Source organism: Anser anser, assembly GCF_964211835.1.
Source record: "Anser anser genome assembly, chromosome: 4".
Lineage (NCBI taxonomy): Eukaryota > Metazoa > Chordata > Aves > Anseriformes > Anatidae > Anser > Anser anser.
Window position 1 is genome coordinate 42,421,724 of NC_139724.1, and position 20,158 is coordinate 42,441,881.

General features: G+C 40.6%; 2 protein-coding genes across 8 annotated transcripts in view; one reads left to right on the forward strand and one right to left on the reverse strand.

Annotated features, from left to right (window-relative positions):
• Window positions 1-33: 33 nt before the first annotated feature.
• On the forward strand, window positions 34-11,474 carry PGRMC2 (progesterone receptor membrane component 2). Its single transcript, XM_083833682.1, has 3 exons — window positions 34-417; window positions 9,371-9,526; window positions 10,255-11,474. The coding sequence occupies exons 1-3, from the start codon at window positions 66-68 to the stop codon at window positions 10,350-10,352; spliced, it is 606 nt and encodes a 201-aa protein (XP_083689808.1). The 5' UTR covers window positions 34-65; the 3' UTR covers window positions 10,353-11,474.
• Window positions 11,475-16,199: 4,725 nt separating this feature from the next.
• The window catches only part of LARP1B (La ribonucleoprotein 1B), a 35,272-nt gene continuing 31,313 nt past the window's right edge, over window positions 16,200-20,158 (reverse strand). For 6 of the 7 annotated variants that reach the window (XM_083833642.1, XM_083833640.1, XM_083833638.1 and 3 more), the window contains 3 exons: window positions 19,371-19,480; window positions 19,019-19,146; window positions 16,200-18,160 (listed from right to left, as the gene is read on the reverse strand). In XM_083833642.1, coding sequence (XP_083689768.1) covers window positions 17,924-18,160; window positions 19,019-19,146; window positions 19,371-19,480 — 475 coding nt within the window. In that variant the 3' untranslated portion in view covers window positions 16,200-17,923. The remainder of the gene's footprint in view (window positions 18,161-19,018; window positions 19,147-19,370; window positions 19,481-20,158) is intronic. The other variant, XM_083833641.1, reaches the window with a different exon arrangement.

Sequence of the window (20,158 nt, forward strand, 5' to 3'; positions counted from 1 at the left end):
GGCGGCGGCGGGGGCGTGTCGCGGCGGGGGGGAGGCGTGGCGCGGCGGGCGCTGTCCTGGCGGTGATGGCGGCCGGCGGCGAGGGGCGGTCCGGCACCGAGGGCAGCGGCGGCGGCGGCGGCGGCGGCGGGGAGGGGGGCGCGGGGGGCGGCGGCGTCGGCGCGATGCTGCTGAACGTGGGTCTGCTGGCGCTGGCGCTGCTGGCGGCCTACCGGCTGTACGCCCGCTGGGCCAGGCGGAGCGGGCCGGGGGCCGCCGGGCGGCCGAGCCAGGCCGCCGCGCTGCCGCGGATGAAGCGGCGGGACTTCTCCCTGCAGCAGCTGCGCCACTTCGACGGCGCCCGCGACCCCCGCATCCTCCTGGCCGTTAACGGCAAGGTCTTCGACGTGACCAAAGGCAGCAAGTTCTACGGGCCCGGTGAGCACGGGGAGGGCGGCGGGCGGCTGCCCGCGGGGCCGGGCCGGGGCCGGGGCACGCAGGAGGGCGGGCGGTAACGGGGTGCCGCAGAAAGCGGCCTCGGGGTGGGAAGGCGGCCGGCGTGGCTCTCGGGGTCCGAAAGGCACGGCCGGGAAGGCGTGCCTCGCAGCCGGCCCTGCTCGCGCTGTAGGCCGCCGTGGTGCGCCCGTGCTGTGCGCGGCGAGGTGGGGGCAGCTTCGGCCCTCGGCGCCTTGCCCCGTGCCCGCTGCTCGTTTGCTTGCTTAAACAGCGGTGCCTCGGAAAAGGCGGTCTGATCAAAGCGTGCAGGAGCCTTCCCGGTAGGTGTGACGAGTCTCTTTGTATGGCGGGTGCAGGAGGGAAAGGACACTGTGTGCCTTTTCCCCAGGAAACGATTCATTAAGTCAGTTTTTTGCTTTTTTTAACCTTAGGTTACTAAAAGAAAAATACATAACCGTGCAAATCTTTGGTCCTTACTAGGGAAGTGACGAGCAGTGACAGCACATTGAGGCTAGTGTACTCCTGCTCCCCTCAAAGTTTGTGGTACCAGCTCTGCTGGCTGAAAGTGCCATAACTGAAATGTTTCTCCGACTGGTACTGAAAAAGTTAACACTGAACTACCTGGCCGTGCCTCGTTTATGTCTGTTGACCGGGAAAGCAGAGAGAATACAGCCTGGTGTGCTGCAGCTTTCGTACCCTTCATCGGACTAGTTCTTTCATCTCACTTGCTTCAGGGATTTTTAAATTGAGACCTGTGTGCTGGTGTAAAATGCAGGTAATACATATGTTAATGAAACATATGTTACGTATGCATAAGAAGCTTAAAACAACAGCCAGTTGACAGATTCCTTCATAACTTGCCCCATGAAAGGATATTGAGCCATAGTCTAAGCATTCATTTTAACTGTTGTATATCAAACATGAGTTCTGGCCTCTTCATTGCAGATACTGTCACTGGTTCACATCCTCAACCTCTGGAGGCCTGTTACTGTGAGAAGGCTAAAGCTTTCTGTTCTAGGATGTCAGTCTGCTTTTTTGATAAGTGGCAGCAGCTGGTTTCCCTACAGCAGTGCATCCAGCTTTTCGTGGAGCGGAGCAAATATGTTTGTTTGGGTTTTAACCCTGTAGCGAAGGGTGTCCTTTTGGTAACAGAACTGACATCAACTTTCTCTGCTAGGTGGGACCCTGAGTGCTAGGATGGTGATGCTCAACCTGTGCATCAGCTCTGTTTTCTACCAAACGTGTTGATTTTTGAATTGTGCTGACGTGGTTTACCTGTGTGGATGCATGTCAGGAGGTATTCTCTTGCAAATATTTTCTGGTTGAAAAGGAAAAAACAGCAAATGGGTGGTTGGAGGCCTTCAAAGATCTGAGAAGGGTTGAGTGGAGAAGTCTTCTTCAGCTTCTAGTGGTACACCTTTCCAGAAGGACTTCTGTCAGAGTAGCTAGACGTCCATGGAAGTTCTCTTGGTAATTTTATGCCTTATAAAATGCTGGAGTATAGCAAGAGAAGTGTAAAGCATACTGACAGAGCAAGGGCTAAATGTTCTTTAACAGAAGAAATGGTTGAGGACGCTGGCTTTGCTGACAGTGCAGTCTGGGACTGTGTGCTGCTCGTGCTTTGTTGAGGTACTGATGCGAAACAGCTTCAGCTTTGAGGGCAGCAAGTAGCATTGGCTGAGGGCTTGCTATCGAACCGCAGGTATTGCTTGACTGCTGGGTGATTGCTGAGTAACGCGGCTGTCTCAGAAGCCTTCTGATGTCTTGAAGTCTGTTCTTTCTTCCTCACTACAGTTTGGATGCAAAACTGTTTCTTATTTTTCTGCCTCTAGCATAAGGCCTGTAGTGCACAAAATTGTCCTACAGTCCAGATCTTTGTCCTACAGTTGAGATTCTATTAAAGGTCCCGCCAAGCTTTGATTTTATTAGAAGCTCTGCTATTTTTAAATTTCCATCCACTGAGTCCTGTCATGCTTTGGTCTGTTTCACTAAAGAGCCCGCTAAATACCTACGGTTAAGATTTAAAACAAAAATGGACAGACTGTTCAAGTCATCCTTTCAAATAAGATTGAAAATTTCAGTTTCTTGAGCATTTAATCAAAACAATTTTCAAACTTTTTTTTCTTATGTTGTTTCCTCTAAGACTTCCACAGTTTATCCCAGTGGTAATTAGTCTTTGGTATGTCTAATACATTTCAGGTGAGAGCAGGAAGGTTGTGTCACATGTTCAGCTGTCTGGTCTGTGCCTCCAAGAATCAGTCAGCTTACACTGAACTCTTTCAAAACCTCACTTACACACCTCTTTTCCAAAATGCTGCTTCCTGGGATAGTCCTCTGTCTTGCGAGCATACCCTTTGTTTCAACGCTTTACTTTTAGTTGTATTCAATATTGCTTGGGTTTGTGCCCAGATGAGTAAGTGTTCTAGAATGCTTGGTTATTAATCTTAATTAATTACCTTTCCCTTTATCATCTGCAAGCTCTAAAAGCAACAAAGCAAACTGTTAATGGCTCAATGTTAAAAGTATCATGGAACCAGAACATCAGAGGAACTGTTGGGGAGTGATTTCCCCATCCGTGATCACGTCTCGTGTCTTAGACTTAGTGATCAATACCTTTCCTGCGTGCTGTGTTGGTTTTTACACCTGTGTCACGAGGCATAGCTTTTACTGTTTCAGCTAGGATAACATTAAATTTCACAATTGTTTACATTAAGATTCCTGGTAGTTTATTGGTCAATCGAAGGGGATAATAAGAGATAAAGCACTCTTAACAAATCTTAATATTAATGGAGTTTAAATTGGTGTGCTAGTATAATGCTATAAACAGGTTTAGTTAGACAAACTTACCAAATACTCTGTGCGGTTATGAAAAATATAGGCTTTAGAGCATGACAAAGCAGGATTATATGTGATCCAGTGTAAGCAGCTGTTCCACATCACTTCTTGGGTCTTAGTTTTTCACAATTAAAAAAAAAATCAATTTCCTGATTTTTTCCATCCCCACATTTTCACTGTGAATTCATTTCTAACCCACTTCTGTCTTTCAAAGTGTCACAAAGGTGTCTACTTCCCATTTTTCTTCCAAGAAGAATATATTAGGTAGTAGTAGTGTTTCCTTCCACAAATACCTCCATCATATTTCATTTTTCATTAGGGGAAAATTAGCTTCGCTTCATGTTGCAAATGCAATAAGAGCTACAATTTCTGATACTAAAGACTGAGAAGATCTGTAGTAAACATTGCCATTTCCTCCATCATTTGTATAAAAATAACCCGAGGCTGCCAGACTTCCTTTGGAATTAAGTGCTATAAGCTTAATTGTGGCTGTATTTAAAAGTTACCCTCCTGGTTGGTGCTGATGCTTTTGAATACTTCCTTTCCAAGAGCATGGTACGGCAACATGAAATACTGCAGGAGGGACACGTGCTGTGTCTGGAGGGCTCTGTTAAGGGTGGCTTTATCTTAAGAACACAACAGGCCAAGGGCTTACAGATAACTATAGAGGATAAGATTGGGGGGAAGTGCTTCCTGTAAGGTGTGGGTCTTCTGTGGTTTATTTTGATGCTTGCCAGCTCCTCCGTGTCTGTAAGGGAGGTGCCTCTTGCCCCAAGACTCAACTTTTCAAAAATACAGTGTTTCTGGAAAATTACTACCAGGAGAAGTAGAACCAAAAAAAGTTTAGAGCCATTCCTTGAGAGCAGGGAACAATGCAGTGGTTTTGTGCAGGAAGATGCATCTCTCTGCCCTCCGCTGCTCCTGCTTTGTGTCTGTGGGCTCCTTCCCTTGCCCCTTAATAGGCTGAATATTAATAATAATATCAATACCTTAAGGAATCTTAAAACTGGAACAGCTGTGTGTTTGATGGAAGTTTGGTAATGCTGTCTGTTTGGATAAATCCCTCGTTCCTATTAAATCATTCAGGTTCTAGCCACCTGAGGTCTGGGGGCCAGGCAGGTATGCTGGAGGTGTGATTTATTGCGGTGTGATCGTCTCGCTGTTGTCAATGACTTGTAGGTGTGCAATCCCGTACAAAGCAGGGAATCTCTCTTGCATGCAGTCAGAAACCTGGCCAGCATCGCTCGCCTTACTGAGGAACAAAGCAGTGGGCAGAGCGCTTCTCGCTAAGGAGATGCGGGGTGATCTGCGTCCTCCTCCAGCGTGGAGCTGCCTGCCAGGAGCCCCTGACAACTGAACTCCTTGCAGTGCTTTTTGTCTGCCTCTTCAGTTCAGATTGGGTCAGTGGTTCTCGCGCTTACCTCACGGAGGTAAAGGGAAAGCAGGCAGGAGACAGAGAAGCAGAAGATTCGAGGCCCTCTAGCCCTGTGCCCAACAAGTCAGATGTAGGCCCTAAATCCGTTTTCTAAACAGTTCCTGTTTTAGCACGTAGACTTTGTGGATCATCCTCGTAAGAACACTTACTTTCCATGCAAGTTGTAACTTGAGGTTGATCCAAATCTTTCCTTTCATGTGAATCTGGAGCAGTGAAGTTGAAAATGTCACCCTGAATTCCAATGATATATCTTACAAGAAAGCTGCTGCTTTTAAGCTGCATCTCAAAATGGCTTTGTATAATTTGTAGCTTTTTCATTCCCTCAAAAGAGAAGCAACACTAAACTAACATCTTGGGATTCAGATGGAAAATTTTAAACACGTAATGGAAATTTTGCATTGATTTTGACCGGAAAAGGTAGACCAGGTGGTAAAACAGTGCAGCCGTCAATAAATTCCTGGTCTTTCTCCCTTTGTTCCCTTCACTTATATTAAAAGAGAGATTTGTCCTTATTCTTGTCTGCAGCTTAAAAGCTGCCTGTGAATTTCCAAGCTGCAAATGAAGCCGGGCTGTGCTGCCAGTGTCTGTGTGGCACACATGGGTGCAAAGAGCAGCTGCAGGGGTCTGCATGGCCGGGGACTGCTTGGAGGCTGCTCCCAGAAATGGAAGCTGCTTTACAACTGAACCTTGTTAGCCTGCGTGGCTTCTTCGGAGAGCTTGCATCAGCCTGGTGAGAATGAGTGCCGTTGTGTAGGTTATGGTATCGCCTCGTTAGATACCGAGCCCGCGTGCAGCTGTTGGCGGTGCAGGTCCCTGCACGGCACTGGAGCAACCAGAGCTCGGTGAGCAGTGCTCGCCTCCATGGCTGGTCCTGGAGCAGTAGTCTGGGATCTTCTGCAAAACTGGTATGCAGCTGAAGTGCTCAGACAGCCCTGCTGGTACACCGAGAATATCTACTCAAAGTTGGAGCTCCAGCATAGGTTTGGGGGGAATTTGTGGTCAAATCATTTGAAAATTCAACCACGTGCTGTTCCAAGATCCAGCTTAGTGTTTTTTGGACCAAGTGACTGTAAACAGCGCTTGCGAATAAAAACTTCAGCTTGGATAGCTTCATCTCTCTCTCAAAATTTTTAAATACGGTGTTTTAATGTTACATTTATTTTTCTGTGTCTGCTGCTCTTTGACATATATAAGCAAAGAGAAATTAAATAATCATTTAAGATCCAAAAACAGGCTAGGAGGTGCTGAAATCCTGCTCCCGAGTACAGGAATTGGAGAGGTATTTTCCTTGGCTGAAGAGAGTTTGATTTTGCCAAGTCTGAAGCCTACTCAGTTCATCTGTGAGTAAAGATGAATGTCAGGCTGGAATAAATTCATCAAGAAGTCCAGATTTTTAATTGGATCCTGGAAGGAAGTGAGAATCTGCACTTGCTGGGGGCGGAAGCAGGCGGTGGGGAGCAACATTTTGCACCTGCCCCGGCTTAAAGGAGGACATGCTTTATGCAAGGTAGGGTTATAAGGTAAACGGGGACTTTACACAGGGAAACAGGCAGTGTGCAAATGTGGTGTGACAGATGTGGAGATAATGTAGGCAAATGCATAGTCTCGATAACGGTTTCATCTCAGAGCTGAGCTTATGCTAAAATAAAGGCTACGTAGCAGTGTTTCCATGTGTGAAAGCAGGGATGGGAAGAAAAGTGTTCTTCAAGGAACAGACTTTTCCTTGGTGTGAGGCTCAGAGCCGTGTGTAGCCAAGGAATGTGTAGGAGATGTTTTAATGATTTTTGATCCTTGCCTGACTTCCTTTTGTTGCTGTGAGATGCCAGCTAGGTGTGGGAGGAGAATTGGTTAAAGAAGATTTGGACTAGGAAGTAGCTAATCTGGGGGTTATAGGAAAAGAAAATGGTTGAAATTTTGTGGCAGTCTTGAAAAATTGGTTTAGTGTACATACCTTTGCTACTAGCATCTCTCCTTACAATCTCTTCAGTACGTGTATCAGTGATGCAATCAATTATTTAGAACAGGAGCCAGTCTAAATAGACGGGCAGACAAAAGGAAACAAAAGAAGGACTGACTATAGGTAGGAGTTGCAGAGAGAATTGCATCTGGTCGTGAAAGAACTCAGTGGGAGGACTGTAAGGATCACATTAATGTCTGCCACGGAGTAATGCTCACGAGGCAGGTCTTTTTTCCCCCCTGAGTTCTCCATGCTTGCACCTTCCTGAGTGATTCTCCCTAGAAATCTGATGTGCAAAACACCTTTTTAAGACCATTGCACCATTTAAGACCATTCATGTAAAAGTGAATAACAGACAAAGGCTTACAGCAAAAACCAGCCCTGTATATTCTATGTTAATATAAAATGCTCTGTTCAATCTCTGTGTAGAAGTATCTGAATAGAAGCTTTAAATTTTCAAGTAGATTGCTCGTATCGAGATGTCTGAACTTCTGCTTTAGCAACTCTTTAACTAAAGTAAAGCCGGGCTTGTACTCCTTTATTTTTTAAATGATCATTTGTTAAATGATTCAATAGTTGCTTTTTAGTAAGGGATGAAAGAATGTGACACATCTTTAAGTTACGTTTGCAGAGCTGGAATTTGAGATGCTGTTGAGGTCTGAGGGCTTGTTTTTATCAGTCAGCATTCTGCTGAACACTTGGACCTGGCTTGGTGGTTTCTCTGTGGCTCCTGAATACTTCTGTAGTAAATGTGCTAGAACACATAAAATCAGTTCTAGAAAAGGAGGAAAAAAAAAGTTGTGGTATAATAACACTGCCTTACATTTGCAGAAATTCTGGATCCATTAGTCTTAAAGTAAACTGAGATGCTCTAAAGGCATTCATGCTTTCAGCTAAGTGTGTTATTGAGATATAAGGGTGTTCAGGGCTTGGTACTGATAAATATAAAGTAATTCTCTCTTTAATAGAAATACTTGGAATCAAGCTGGTGGATCAGGAGGTGGCCTCTCAGCAGTGGCTGTAAAGCTCCATGAACCACTAAATGCAGAGCTGAAGGGAAGGGGCAGTGTCCTGCTCTAACGCTGGTTAGCCAGAATTTTGAGAACGGATTACTCAAACAGCCAGCAGAGTTTATGGAAGCTTTGGTTTAAACACTTCAGGGAAAGGAAAAATCTGGGACAAAATACTGTTGGCAGGGAGGTTACATAGCAAGTTGTAATTGCTCTCAAGGATTTATGGATTGCATGTGATTTTTGCAAAAGCAGTTTATAACTTTGTGGTCCTGTGTTCTTCATTCAGAACATCAACAGCTGGATGAGCTGAATGGCGGCTGTTTTGGAGTAAAGCAAGACTTCCTGTTGAAGAGCTCTGTTACATTGCAGGTGGTGGCCATTACTACCTCTTACCTGGTTTATGAGAAGTGACTAGCACACTAAATGAATAAATTAAACATCTTGGTATAGGTTTGTTTTCAGTTTCTGAATCCCATTTTTCAAGACGTTTTCTTAAATAGCACAGACGTATTCCCTGATCACAGAGGTGGTTACTGTGGATGCCATTCCTGGAGCTAAATATCCGAAAGGACGAGCACAGGGGTGCTGTTAGTCATTACAGCAGTAGGGGTGAGGGACAGTGCGTTTCCACTTGCTTATGTTCGTTCTTACCATGAGCGCTGCCCTTTCTTCAGGCTGATGGCCACTGTTGTCTCCAAGAGGTGAGCCAGAGAAAGGTCCTGGCCTATTTGTTTTCAAATAGAGACCACTCTTTGTAATGCTTTGGGCATTTCCCTGCTCCTTAGCCACTGTTAGTGTAGAAAATTTTAAAGTGTTGGGGTTTTTGTTGTTGTTCTTCTGTATGTTTAATTGAGCTGAATTAAGGTAGTTGGTTTTAGGTTAAGAAAAACTAAGATAATGGTATGCTTGGAGTTCTTTGAGTTTGGGGAAGCCAGTTATCAGCCTCATTCTGAAGCTATTGGTTTACAAATCATCCCACTCCCATGGCATTATTTCTTTGAAAATTTTAGCTTTGAAAAGCTCAGTATTTTATCAGTGTCTTTGTGCTTCTTTGTGTCAGTCAAAAAACACAAGGGAAGTACTAGTTTTACATTGTTAACATGAAGATCGGTGCAGTCTTAAGGAACAATACAGGACAGGTATATGGGTATATGATCTGCTGCCCAAAATAAACGAGGAAAACCACTTGCAGTGTGATTTCCACAGGCGTAAGAAACGTGTCAAAAGACAAGCTGTCTGTCAAGTTATGGTGGTTCTATAAGTGAAGTGAAATGATTGATTAGCACTCTAAATGGATTTCTAAGATGTCTATATAATTTGGTTCTGTTCATGCGTGACTTTTAAATATTCTCTGTTTTGCTTAATAGAAGTAGCTTTCTTTTGAATTCCAGCCTCCAGTCTCTTTGGAATTTGCATCACCTGACATGCACCGAGTGTCAGGGTTTTTTCCAGATACCCCTCCAAAGCTCGTTTTCCGATTCTGCTTCTCTCAGCAGACTTTATCTCCGAGTGATACTTAAGTTTGAATTGCAGTGTTGTTGAACGTTGAACAGCCATGGTGTTGAAACTGCTGCTGTTCCTGTCACTGCAAAACTGTGGGACTTTTGATGCACCGCTTCAGCAGATTGTAATGAATTGAGATCAGACACCATAAACAAAGACTTGAAGGTATTGGTTTTGTCTTTTTGTTTCCAGAGGGTCCATACGGAATATTTGCTGGCAGAGATGCCTCCAGGGGACTAGCAACTTTCTGTCTAGATAAAGATGCACTCAGAGATGAATATGATGACCTGTCGGACTTAAATGCTGTACAGATGGAAAGTGTAAGAGAGTGGGAAATGCAATTTAAAGGTAAATTCTCAAATGAGAACGTCTTTAGCTTAAGGAAATGCTTTTAATAAAAATGACTGATTTGGGCTCGGGGCATCTTTTAAAGAGATGTCGATAGCAACGTTAACGCAGTGTAGCTTTCTTAGGAAATGACCAGGAATTTCAGGAATTAGTGAGGATTCTACTGTATCCTGCTATAGCTTTTTCAGCCCGCTGACTTTGTACAAGAAAGGTGTTCTCAGCTATGCAGCGTGGAGTTTCACTCCTGAATCTGAGTGTAGCTTAGCCAATGAATTCCTGCTCTCACGTCGTTGGCTTTGGCTTCCATTGAATTATGATTAGGACTAAGAGCTGTTTTGGCATGAAGGGTTGAACAAGTTTGTCTTGAAATAATTTCTGAGGAGTATGAAAGTATGTCTCTGGAGGGAGGGGAAACAATTTTTCACATTAATTGAAATCAAAACAAGCTGAGGGAATTTGTGCTGGATTTAGTAGCAGTGTTTTCAGCCACTGTGTGATAAACCTGGGCTGATGAGCTGTGGGAGAACTGAAACAAAGTACTGTGAGCAGAAAAAGTGGTGAGCAGCAATGGTATTAAGATGGTTTTAAGAGCTGAGCTTGCTGATAAATTGCCATCAGTTTCAGGGATTCAGGCTCAGAACCTTAGCATGTATGGGAAGAAGTGCATTTGCAGCAGTGCAGGCTAACTAGCTGTATTTGATTGTAATGGAATCATAAATCTCTTTCAGAAAAATACGACTACGTAGGTAGACTCCTAAAACCAGGGGAAGAACCATCAGAATACACAGATGAGGAAGATACCAAGGATCACACTAAACAGGAATGAACTTTGTAAACAACCAAAGTCAGGGGCCTTCGGAACTGCAACCTCTTAATCCCCATCACAGAATGTCCTGCATCTTTGGGTACAGTTCATCTGCTGCGAAAAACATTCAACAGGTTTTGTACAAGGAAAATAATATACTCACAAATGAAGATTTGAATACTAGACATTATTTGTGCTGCCAACCGTTTTGTTGCAGTTTATTTGTAATGTCTGGTAAGGCTTCGTTAGTGAAGAGGGGCCAGGGATTTAAAGGCAAAAACGCTATTCCTTTTTATCAGTAAGCTGAAGCCTTTTCAAATAACATATATTACAAGCTCTCTAAAGACGCGAGTCTTCAAGCTCAGTGAAAGATTTGAAACTTGTTTCATGTGTGTCTTCTCCTTCAGCATTAAAGAAAGATGTACTCATGTACATCAGTATCAGTAGGTTAGACTACTGAAACTGGTGTGAAAATGTGAATTTCCAATTTTGTTTTGTATGTGGGCGTTAGTAGCCCTGGCAGAATACTTCAGTTCTCTACGAGAAGTCCATGCAGATCAGGATGGGGGTAAAATTCATCCTTTTCTCAAAAGGATTGGGTAAAACTGTTTCCTCTGCAACAACTGTTATCTGAAGCCTGCCCTCCCCACCTTCCTTTTTCCCATTGTCTAAATCAAATCGAATATTAATTGTGCCTTATTTCGCTTACATAGACTTGAATTGTTTTAAGGGAAAGCCCCAAATTGTGGTTTCATAGTCACTACAAGCAGCATTGAGACTGAAGTTAGAAAGTTCTGTTGACTGGAAAACCTTGATGTCATTCTGTGTATAGAATGTAAAAGAGGAATACTCAGTGTTACTGCCATATGTTAATACTACATATACTTAAATTAGCATTGTGATGGCCAAATGCATACTCCCATGCTTCTTTTTAAGTAATTAAAAAAAAAAAAAGTCACCCTTCCTCCTCTTCCAGAAGCTGCCTAACTTTTGGGAGCATAGCCTTCACACCCCTGTAGAGTGAAGGGGCGTGCGCGCGTGTGTATGTGTGCGTGTCTGTCTGAATGCAAGACTTGGGAGGGATTGTTTCTGCAGATATTGTAAATACGAGTACCATTTTAATAAAGCATGTACAATACCAAATGTGCTGTCAGACTTTATGTAGAAGCTGCTAAGCAGAGCTGGAATATGATAGAATACAAAGTAAGGGGAAGAAGTCTGGGATGTGAAACGTTTGTTGCTATTAATATTGTTCCTAGCTCTTGGGGTATTATTTTTAAAGTCCCATCTTTTGGAGAACCTGGAAGACTTACTCAGGTAAGCACTAGTTAAAAGAATAAACCCATGCCAATGCTGTTATGTTAGAAAAAAAATGAACTGATTGTAAATAAGGGAGAAGCATTCTAGGAAAAAGTATAACATGCAGTAAGAGGACTGTGTCTCATGTCACTTACAGGACCAGGACGGTGGAGATCAATACATGTGTATCACTCAACATCTTGTGGAAATTTCACTGTCTGCTTTGCTAAATCTGTAACTGTGACACCATTAAGTTTGTGTCTCACAGCTTTATGGCTTACATCTGTACTTCTGCTTGCAGTTTCCACCTGTGATAAGTCTACAGTAACAGATTTCTATCCATCTATTCTGTTGAATTGTAAACTAAGAAATTGCAGGAACTACTGCATTTTTATTACTGTTTGACTGAATGAGTTTTATATTGATGTAAATGAAACAAAAATACACCATTGAATCACTTGTAAATCATGCGTCCTAGAAGGCAGATTCATTTCTCTTTCTTGCATGTCCACGCTTGAAATATAAGTTTTATCACAGCAGAAGAAATAACAGAACTGAAGCCATTTCAACAGAGTTATCAGGTTACACTAGCAGGTTCTTGTACAGGCTGAACAATCCAGTTAGGCATGTTGGCTATTCAGTTACTGAATATAATTCATGAAAGTGCTGGTTTCTGTTTAGGTCACATCCTTGTTTAACTGAGCATTGATGCAGTGTCCAAACTTCTGTTTGCACATTATTACTATATTAAGTATCTACTAAGTGTCTAACACTGCTGAAATGCTGGGCATGTTAGTAAAACTAACCACAAAAATATGTATTTTAGGTGGAAGAGTGGGGAGACCAACAAATGAAGAAAAGCTTTCTTGCACAGGACAGCTAGGAGTACTTCAGTGCTAGTTCTCTATCTGGACACTTGACTTTTTTTTTTTCTTTTAGCAAATCTCTCTATAATAAAGATTTCACACTTCATTTAGAGTATGCCTTTCATTTTTAGCTTTTGCTCCTCATGATGGCATCAAGACGTGTAGCTGTGGAACAGGAAAAGAAGGCTTATGACAGTATCAAATAGGACAGCCAGCTATAAAAATACACATATGATTGTGTTACAGCTTCTACTGTACAAAGTCATGGCTGCAAGTTCCTAACGCCTGACGTGAGTTACTCTGCTATTTACTCGTTACAGCTATTACTGTTGCTACATCTGGCATAGCTGTAGCTTTAGCTGTTTATCTTGCTTGTGTCTGTTTTATGTAGAAACTTCCTACCACAGAGAGAACAGTAGTGACACATACGATATGACTTCCAAACCCAATGCAACTTTTTCCTTTCCCTTGCTATAGGAACTGCAATGAAGCTTAACAGGATCAAAATTAAATGAATGTTTTTCGATCTTTTTAAAAAGTGCATTACTCCAATCTTCTATGGTTTAAGATTGGTTAAATAGGAAAGTGATCAAGGATGGGTAAAAGGATGATTTTTGCTTTCACGTAATTTAATGGTAATGGTGAAGGCTACAAAACAAACTATACTTCTGTCATTCTATGACAGCAGTATGTTACATAGACTTAATCGAATATTTTGATGTCTAGTAGATCTAAATTTGTCTCATTCAGTCTGCATAAAATCTCTTTAGTGATTTTAAAGCTGACAACCTAAGACACTTTAAAGCATCCTGTATCTTTCATTTCTGCAAAAAGCTGACACACAGAGCAGGTAGTTCAGAACAACATCGGGTCTGTAGAAGCTCCAGTGCAATTAGTATTATTTTTTTTTGGAGACACTCAGCCTTACAACATTTGTGTCAATCACTTAGTCAAAATTCACTATAAACTACTGAAAATGACAGTCTGATACTGACCATGTGTTAAATTTTTGTTTAAGCAACATAAGGGGCTTGAAGGGAGGATTTCTTCAGTAGAAACAAAATACACTTCCAGTTTAAGATACTGGTTATTTTCTTAGGCTAGACTTAACCTAGTTTAAGAGCAGTCATTTGTTTTGACACTTCTGCCTCATCACTACGTTGCTTCCCAAAAAATTCTTTCTTAGAGCAGGAAATTTTAAAATCTTTGTGGTTTTAAAAAGTGCCATGTTTTTACCTAATCTGAACAGACCAAATTTTCAGTAGGCACTTCAGAACTATCCTTCCACATCCTTGTAATTGTTCATATGTTTTTTTTGAGCTAGAGCTACTTTTCCTTGGTTAAGATTTGTATTTTCTACCCTTCAGAGTCTAGACACAGCATTTAATAGCAGTTTGGTACTTTCTGCTTCTTGTCTTGTTTCAGTTTAAATAGTTATTCTAAGCTATTATAATATTTTAAATTATTTTTCTATTTTTTTCCTTTCTGTGAGATCAAGTTGATTTCAGTATCTTCACTGATACCTATATGATTGAAAAGTTCAAGAAATAGTTAAACCTTAGTCTTTTTTTTTTGAGTCTTTGATACTTGTTTTCTCCGTGCATTGGTGGGTGTTTTTGTGTTGTTTTTTTTTTTTCCCTTCAGGAAACACATGCATTGTTGTATATAATAATACAAAATATTGACCAAGACCTAGTACTTTGAATATAACAGCCTTTCTAACCATTTCTGTTTGGTGGCTTTTTTTTCTTTAGGGTGAAGCTGTGTAGTTTTTTTATGAAGTATTTCTGAAATTCATTTATGAAGCCTGGGTTTCTAATGAAGTCCTGTGGCTTTATCTTCCTTCTTGCAGTCTTGGTTCTTTCCAATTTTTATGTTACAGATAAAAGTATAGGTTGTGGGGAAAAAAACCTACTATAACTGTCATCTGACTCATTTTTTCAGCTATGAATGAAATGATGTAATTGCAGTTGTAGATTTGGCAATTTAGGCCTTTTCCTACTTACAAGTAGTAATAACGTTCTTCTGGCCTTAAAGGATTCAATATGGAAACCAAACAAATAATTAAGTATGACTGTTACTGGTAAATCCTCCCACAGACTTCCAATTTATGGTTAAAGGTGAACGTTTATTAGCAGCTGTTTACAGGCAGGGTTTTAGACTTGCTTTTACTTGACCATGTGGGCCAAGGCTAGTTCTAATACCAGTTAAGGGTTGTTTATGTGAAAATTAAAGCAAGAAACAAAACTCACCCAACTCAGAAGTCTTCCCTTCGCTGGGGGGATTCTTGTGTTTCTGTGCATTTCACTGTACCAGAAGGCAGCAACTTTGTGTTTCATAGAGCTCTAGTCTAGCAATGCGACCTTCTTGCAAAGTTCATGAGAAAATGTAATTACCCCCATTCTGGTTACAAACTTTACTTGTTTTCTGTGATGATAATATTTTATTGACCTGTCACATTTTCAGGTAACTGGGCAAAGCCTACAACTGTACTGTGTAAGCCTTTTTAGAGGTTTAAAGTTCTGTATTTGTCACTTGACCACAAGCATTCATTTACTGTTGGAGTATGAAAGCTCCTTTCTAGTGACTGACTTGGATGCCCATTTTAGGGGAGTATGAAGACTGCAATTTGGTTTTATGTAGCTGAAGGCATTAACTCTTTTGTTATTAAAAAGAAACCACAACTAATCAGCTTTGATGGTATTAACACAAAGCCTTGCCTTAAAACTGCTAACCTTGATGCTTAGAATTCTTTAAAATATTATGCTGCTGTTTTAGCTGTACTTTGAAGTTTTGTTATTAGTTGGGTCATATAATAATACCACCTCTGCTTGCTGTGTAGCCTTCAGAATCCAGTATTTTGAGCAAGACTAAAGAAAAACCTTAATGAATGAGTTTAAGCAAGGTATAGTTTTGAAGTATTGATGGAGTCATTTTTCAGCAAAAGAAATGAAGATAAACGTACACAGAATTCTGTAATAAGCACACAAGAGTGTTTCGACATGTGAAAGGTCTAAAACTTGTTAATTATTTAGCAGAAAAAATGTTAGATACACTCAGTCTTAAGACAGACAAACTGTGAAGGTTAGCTTAAATGGACTTACCAGGCATTGGAAAGGATGTTGGACACTTGTATGCATGTCCAAAGACAAATCTATGGCTCTGTAACATGAATGCCAGTTACAGAAAGGTGTTGAGCCTTACAGCAGAACAAGCTGCTTAACCAGTACTATCTTTGGGCTTTATTCTAAATTTTGATATTTGTGTTCCCAGCTCAGTTACGCTGCTGCTGTTTGCATGCTGCCTCGCTCTGCAAGGGCAGCAAGGAGGGAGCCAAAGGGGGCATTCCTGAACGCAGTCAGATGGGGCTGCTTAGACTGTGTCCCTTCAGGTGGGCACCAAACTACTCTGCCTACGGAGATCACCAAGACAGGGACTAGTCACTGTCTTTTGCCTTCAGCCATATTTATCATTCACCTCTCATTTTTCATTTTGAAATACACAGTCACAAGAACAATCATTATGGAACTTGGAAAAAAAAGCTGGCTTCCATTTTAAGAACCTGCTTCAGCTTGGAGAAGTCCCCTAATACCTTCATGCAGCAGAGGCAACAGGAATTCACATGCAAGCCTACAACCTTAGACTCTTTCAAGGTGATTTTTTTTCACACTTTTGGAACAAAAATAAATTAATACACCATTATTAGAGTTTTTTGGGTTGTTTTTATAAAATTTGTCAAGATATCACAAAATTACACACTAAAAGCTTAATCTGCATATTGTCCAATGAAAAAAGTGAAAGGAAATAAGTATTTCTTTTATATATAACTTCAATCCAAATTTACATTTTCATCATTTTCATGGATAGCAAGAGGCAGGGATCGAACATGGGATTGAGATGTGTCACTTCAGCATATTGAAAGGATGTTACTTAAGTGGCCTGTTATAAATGAACATGAACAACTACTAAACAAAAGGCTCAATTTTGTATTGAAACTGTTAACTGCTGGTCAAGCCACTGCTACCGTACGCATTTACAATGCAGGCATTCATAATTCATTTCAGTGAGATTCACAAGACAATGACTGAAAAAAATTAATGGACTTTTTATAACAACTTCTGAGATGTGATACAAGTATGAAACTGCATATAATAAGAATGTTCATTCTGTTTGGACACATTCAGGGGTTAAGGCAGTTGTGCTAGACAGTTTTCAATTGAAGGCTTTTTCACAACTAACCAGTAACAAAAAGCTGAAGTTCTTTTCATCTACCCTTGGAAGAAATAAATTACTTGCTCAGTTAATTTTGATTTTTTTTTTTTTAAATCAAAGTAAAAAAAATAAGAAATTACAGGATATAACCACCTCTATCCTTTAGCTACAGAAATGAAGTTGTATTTCAATAACTTAAATTCAGTGAAATTGTATTTAGACCTGTTTGAAATTATTTAATCTTAGCTAGCGCAATTTAAGCAGAACTTCATTCAAATATTGTAAAATAAAGCAAAGAAAAAGTTCACAAGGAACACTTAGTTTCCCTCCAGACTAATTTTTATTCCTTGAAATACAGAGAAAAAGTGTCTTTAAGAAGTTACGCCTCTTCTTTAAGGGTACTTTATAATCATATGAGAATTCAGATGAAAACACCTCTCAAATTGAGAATAATTTGAAGTTTGCTATTTTAACAACCTGCACAAATTGCAGATACTGTATGTTAATTTAAGACACTATGAAATCAACAGATCAATTTTTCCCTGTATTTTACTGTTGCCTATTAATAACCAGTATTGAAGGAAGTATCTGCAAAACTATCCCAGTTATGTCCACTCAAACTCCATACTTAATACTAACTATGGAGACCCTGAAAAAAATAGATACTATGTCTTTAAATAGAATCCAGCAATGCAGTTTCATATATAGCTGCACATTCTTGAGTGCTTTTACACAAAAACATACTTTTTATAGTTACAGATTTGAGAGCAAACCAATCACATAGATCCTTCTTTACATTTAAAATTATACATATGTCATCTTTTTTGCTTTGGTAAAATACAAATAATGGGAAAATCGGGACAAAGAATGCACAGTAAATAAGATGGATATATCATACCTTTTTTTAAGAAATACGAGCTGAAATGTAAGGCATCCCCAAAGTATTTTTTTGCATATGCAAGGAATGCAGTTTTTTGTAAACAAAAGCTTGAGGAAAGCAATACTGAAGCCAAAGAATCTTCCCTAGGACCTTCCTGATGATCCCAAAACCAAGAATGACTCTCCTAGGGTAAGCGTTTTGGAACTTAATCCTCTGAAAAAGAAAATGCAAACTTTTGTCTTCCCATACACTTTTAATCACATATTAGATTGGCTCGCCTTGGAGATCTCCAAACTGAAATAGCGATGTAAAAGTTGATTCTCAAGGGCGCAAGTCTATTTTTCTGGTACATCACTTTCTATCAATTTTGTGGCAGCATTATTATGACCTACTATGTGCGCTTGTGCAGTATTCCCACTGGTAATGTCTTCCAGTGCCTGGGACTGACTGGCAGCTGTGGGATGAGCTGCAAGAAGCGTTTTAGAAGAATTAGACAGTTGTCTGCGATGACCTGAATCCTCACCTGTTGCAGCAAATGGTCTCCTCCTGCCAGGCTCTTCACTAATAGGAGGCTAAAAATAAACATTGGTAGTGTGTTAGAAGTTTTCCTATAAGGCCAGGTATTTGTCTTTTCATATACTCAAAGGACCGAAAAAGAGCATTCTGTAGCTGGGCCCTTAGTTAGGCTTAGTAATCTTAGTAGTTATTCTTAGCTCACTGATGATAGTCTGGCCCTTTAACTAAAAGTGTAAACACATGTCAAATTTAGGACTTTAAACCATCTTGGAACATTATTTTATAGTCACTGCCAAGTAGTTGCCACAACTCCTAGAAATGAGGACTGCAGAGGATGATGGTAATGCAGTAGTATGTCATAACCCAGTTAGGACAAGCATGGCAACCCTATCACCTGGAATCACACAGTTGAAGATTTCAGCATTCTACAAGAAGGATGCATTGAATTTAGCATACTAAGTCACAGCAAGGACAATGCCTGTTAAATGCCTGTTAGAGTTTGTTAAAAAAAAAAAACAGCTTATTGGGCTTTAATTGATTTTTCCGAATTCCTAAACAGCATAGAAGTAATCTGTCTCATCAGATGACACTGTATTGAGTAGAAAAACCCTTGAAGTCCACTTTGGTTAGCACTTCGTATCTATTTACTGTATCTCATTACACAACACAAATGATTCAACATTTAACATCCTAGCCCCAATATTTCAGCACCATAGTTTGCTTTGAAAAAGCACATCTAGAACAAAACAACGCATTTATCATTTGAGTTTAATTTTTTAAATCATGCTTTGTAGTGATTGATGGGATTTTAAAGCTACCTTACTGTGAAATAAAGTACTGTTCTTAAACAGTTTACCTTGCAGTAAAAATACTGATAAACCACATTTTTGTTCAAAATATGTGTTGAAACTTACATCCACTCTGAAGTCCTCCAGTCTTCTAAATTTACTAAGGTATTCTTGCAGTTTGGGGTCTATGGCTGGTGTTTTGTGCTGAGAGTATTTTAGGTAAGCCCAAAATTTTTCCAGTCCATAAAGCTGACCTAATAATGGAAAAAGATAATTTTATCAATTTACAAAGGTTATAGGTAAGTACCAACCTAACTGGTAACTATACATGTACGAGAATTGGAAGATAAAAGGAACAAAAACAAGCTGCTCTTGCACTTAGAACTGGCCTTATGTAACAAGTCAGTGCCAAGGAATGGGGATTATCTCCCAGCTAAAGTTACCCTTGTGTGAGCAGTGACTAGGCTATGATAATTACCAGCTTCATAGTCCCTCTTTGTTTCTTCTTGGAAGTCCTTGAATATTTCTTGCCTGAATTTCTTTTCCAAGCCATAGCTGTAAAATCGAAACAAGCATTCCAATCCATACCTAAAAGAGAACAAATAGGTTTGAAAATTTTATGCATACACTCGTATGCATGCAGTTCCTCAAAAGGACACAAGTTTTCAGTCTCTCCTTGCATGTAAATAAATGGCATAGTCTCATTTTCCCATTCTCACAAAAACCACTTCCTTTTCCAAACAATTTTTATTAACCAATTGTTCAGAAACACCTTTACAAATAAACAAAACTGACCTAAGAATATCAGGTTTGTCGCATGGTTTCAATTCACAAACTACAGACGCTATACACACATAAGAAATGCAAGACAAGTGCTGTTGTATTTTCAGGATGTGAGACCCATAGCTCCAGCACTTCATGAAGAAAGACCTCCAACTGTTTTGGATCCAGCTTCGTTCCACACCCCTCAGGTTTTCTACTGGAGAGCGTAAACATCTGACAGGACTCTCCTCTCCTCGCTGACTACTCTTCTACAACTCAATCACATGCTTCTTAATCATCTCTGAGCTGAGATGCACACACAACTTCATTTCACCTTACACAGAAGCTGTTCCCTATCAGCAACTTTGCTGCCACACTCAGAACTTTTTCTAAGTCTATTCTACTTGGAAAGGGGGGAACACACACAGACAGACACACAAAGCCATTTTGCTAGTAATTACTCTTACTACATTTATTACTGTTTTCCTTCCACTTCAGAGTTAT

Excerpts from the sequence above, each read along its gene's own strand:
- PGRMC2 (XM_083833682.1), top strand. The coding sequence starts at position 66 with ATGGCGGCCGGCGGCGAGGGGCGGTCCGGCACCGAGGGCAGCGGCGGC. Across the intron at positions 418-9,370 it reads CAGCAAGTTCTACGGGCCCG|AGGGTCCATACGGAATATTT; the intron begins GTGAGCACGGGG and ends TTTTGTTTCCAG. Across the intron at positions 9,527-10,254 it reads GTGGGAAATGCAATTTAAAG|AAAAATACGACTACGTAGGT; the intron begins GTAAATTCTCAA and ends AATCTCTTTCAG.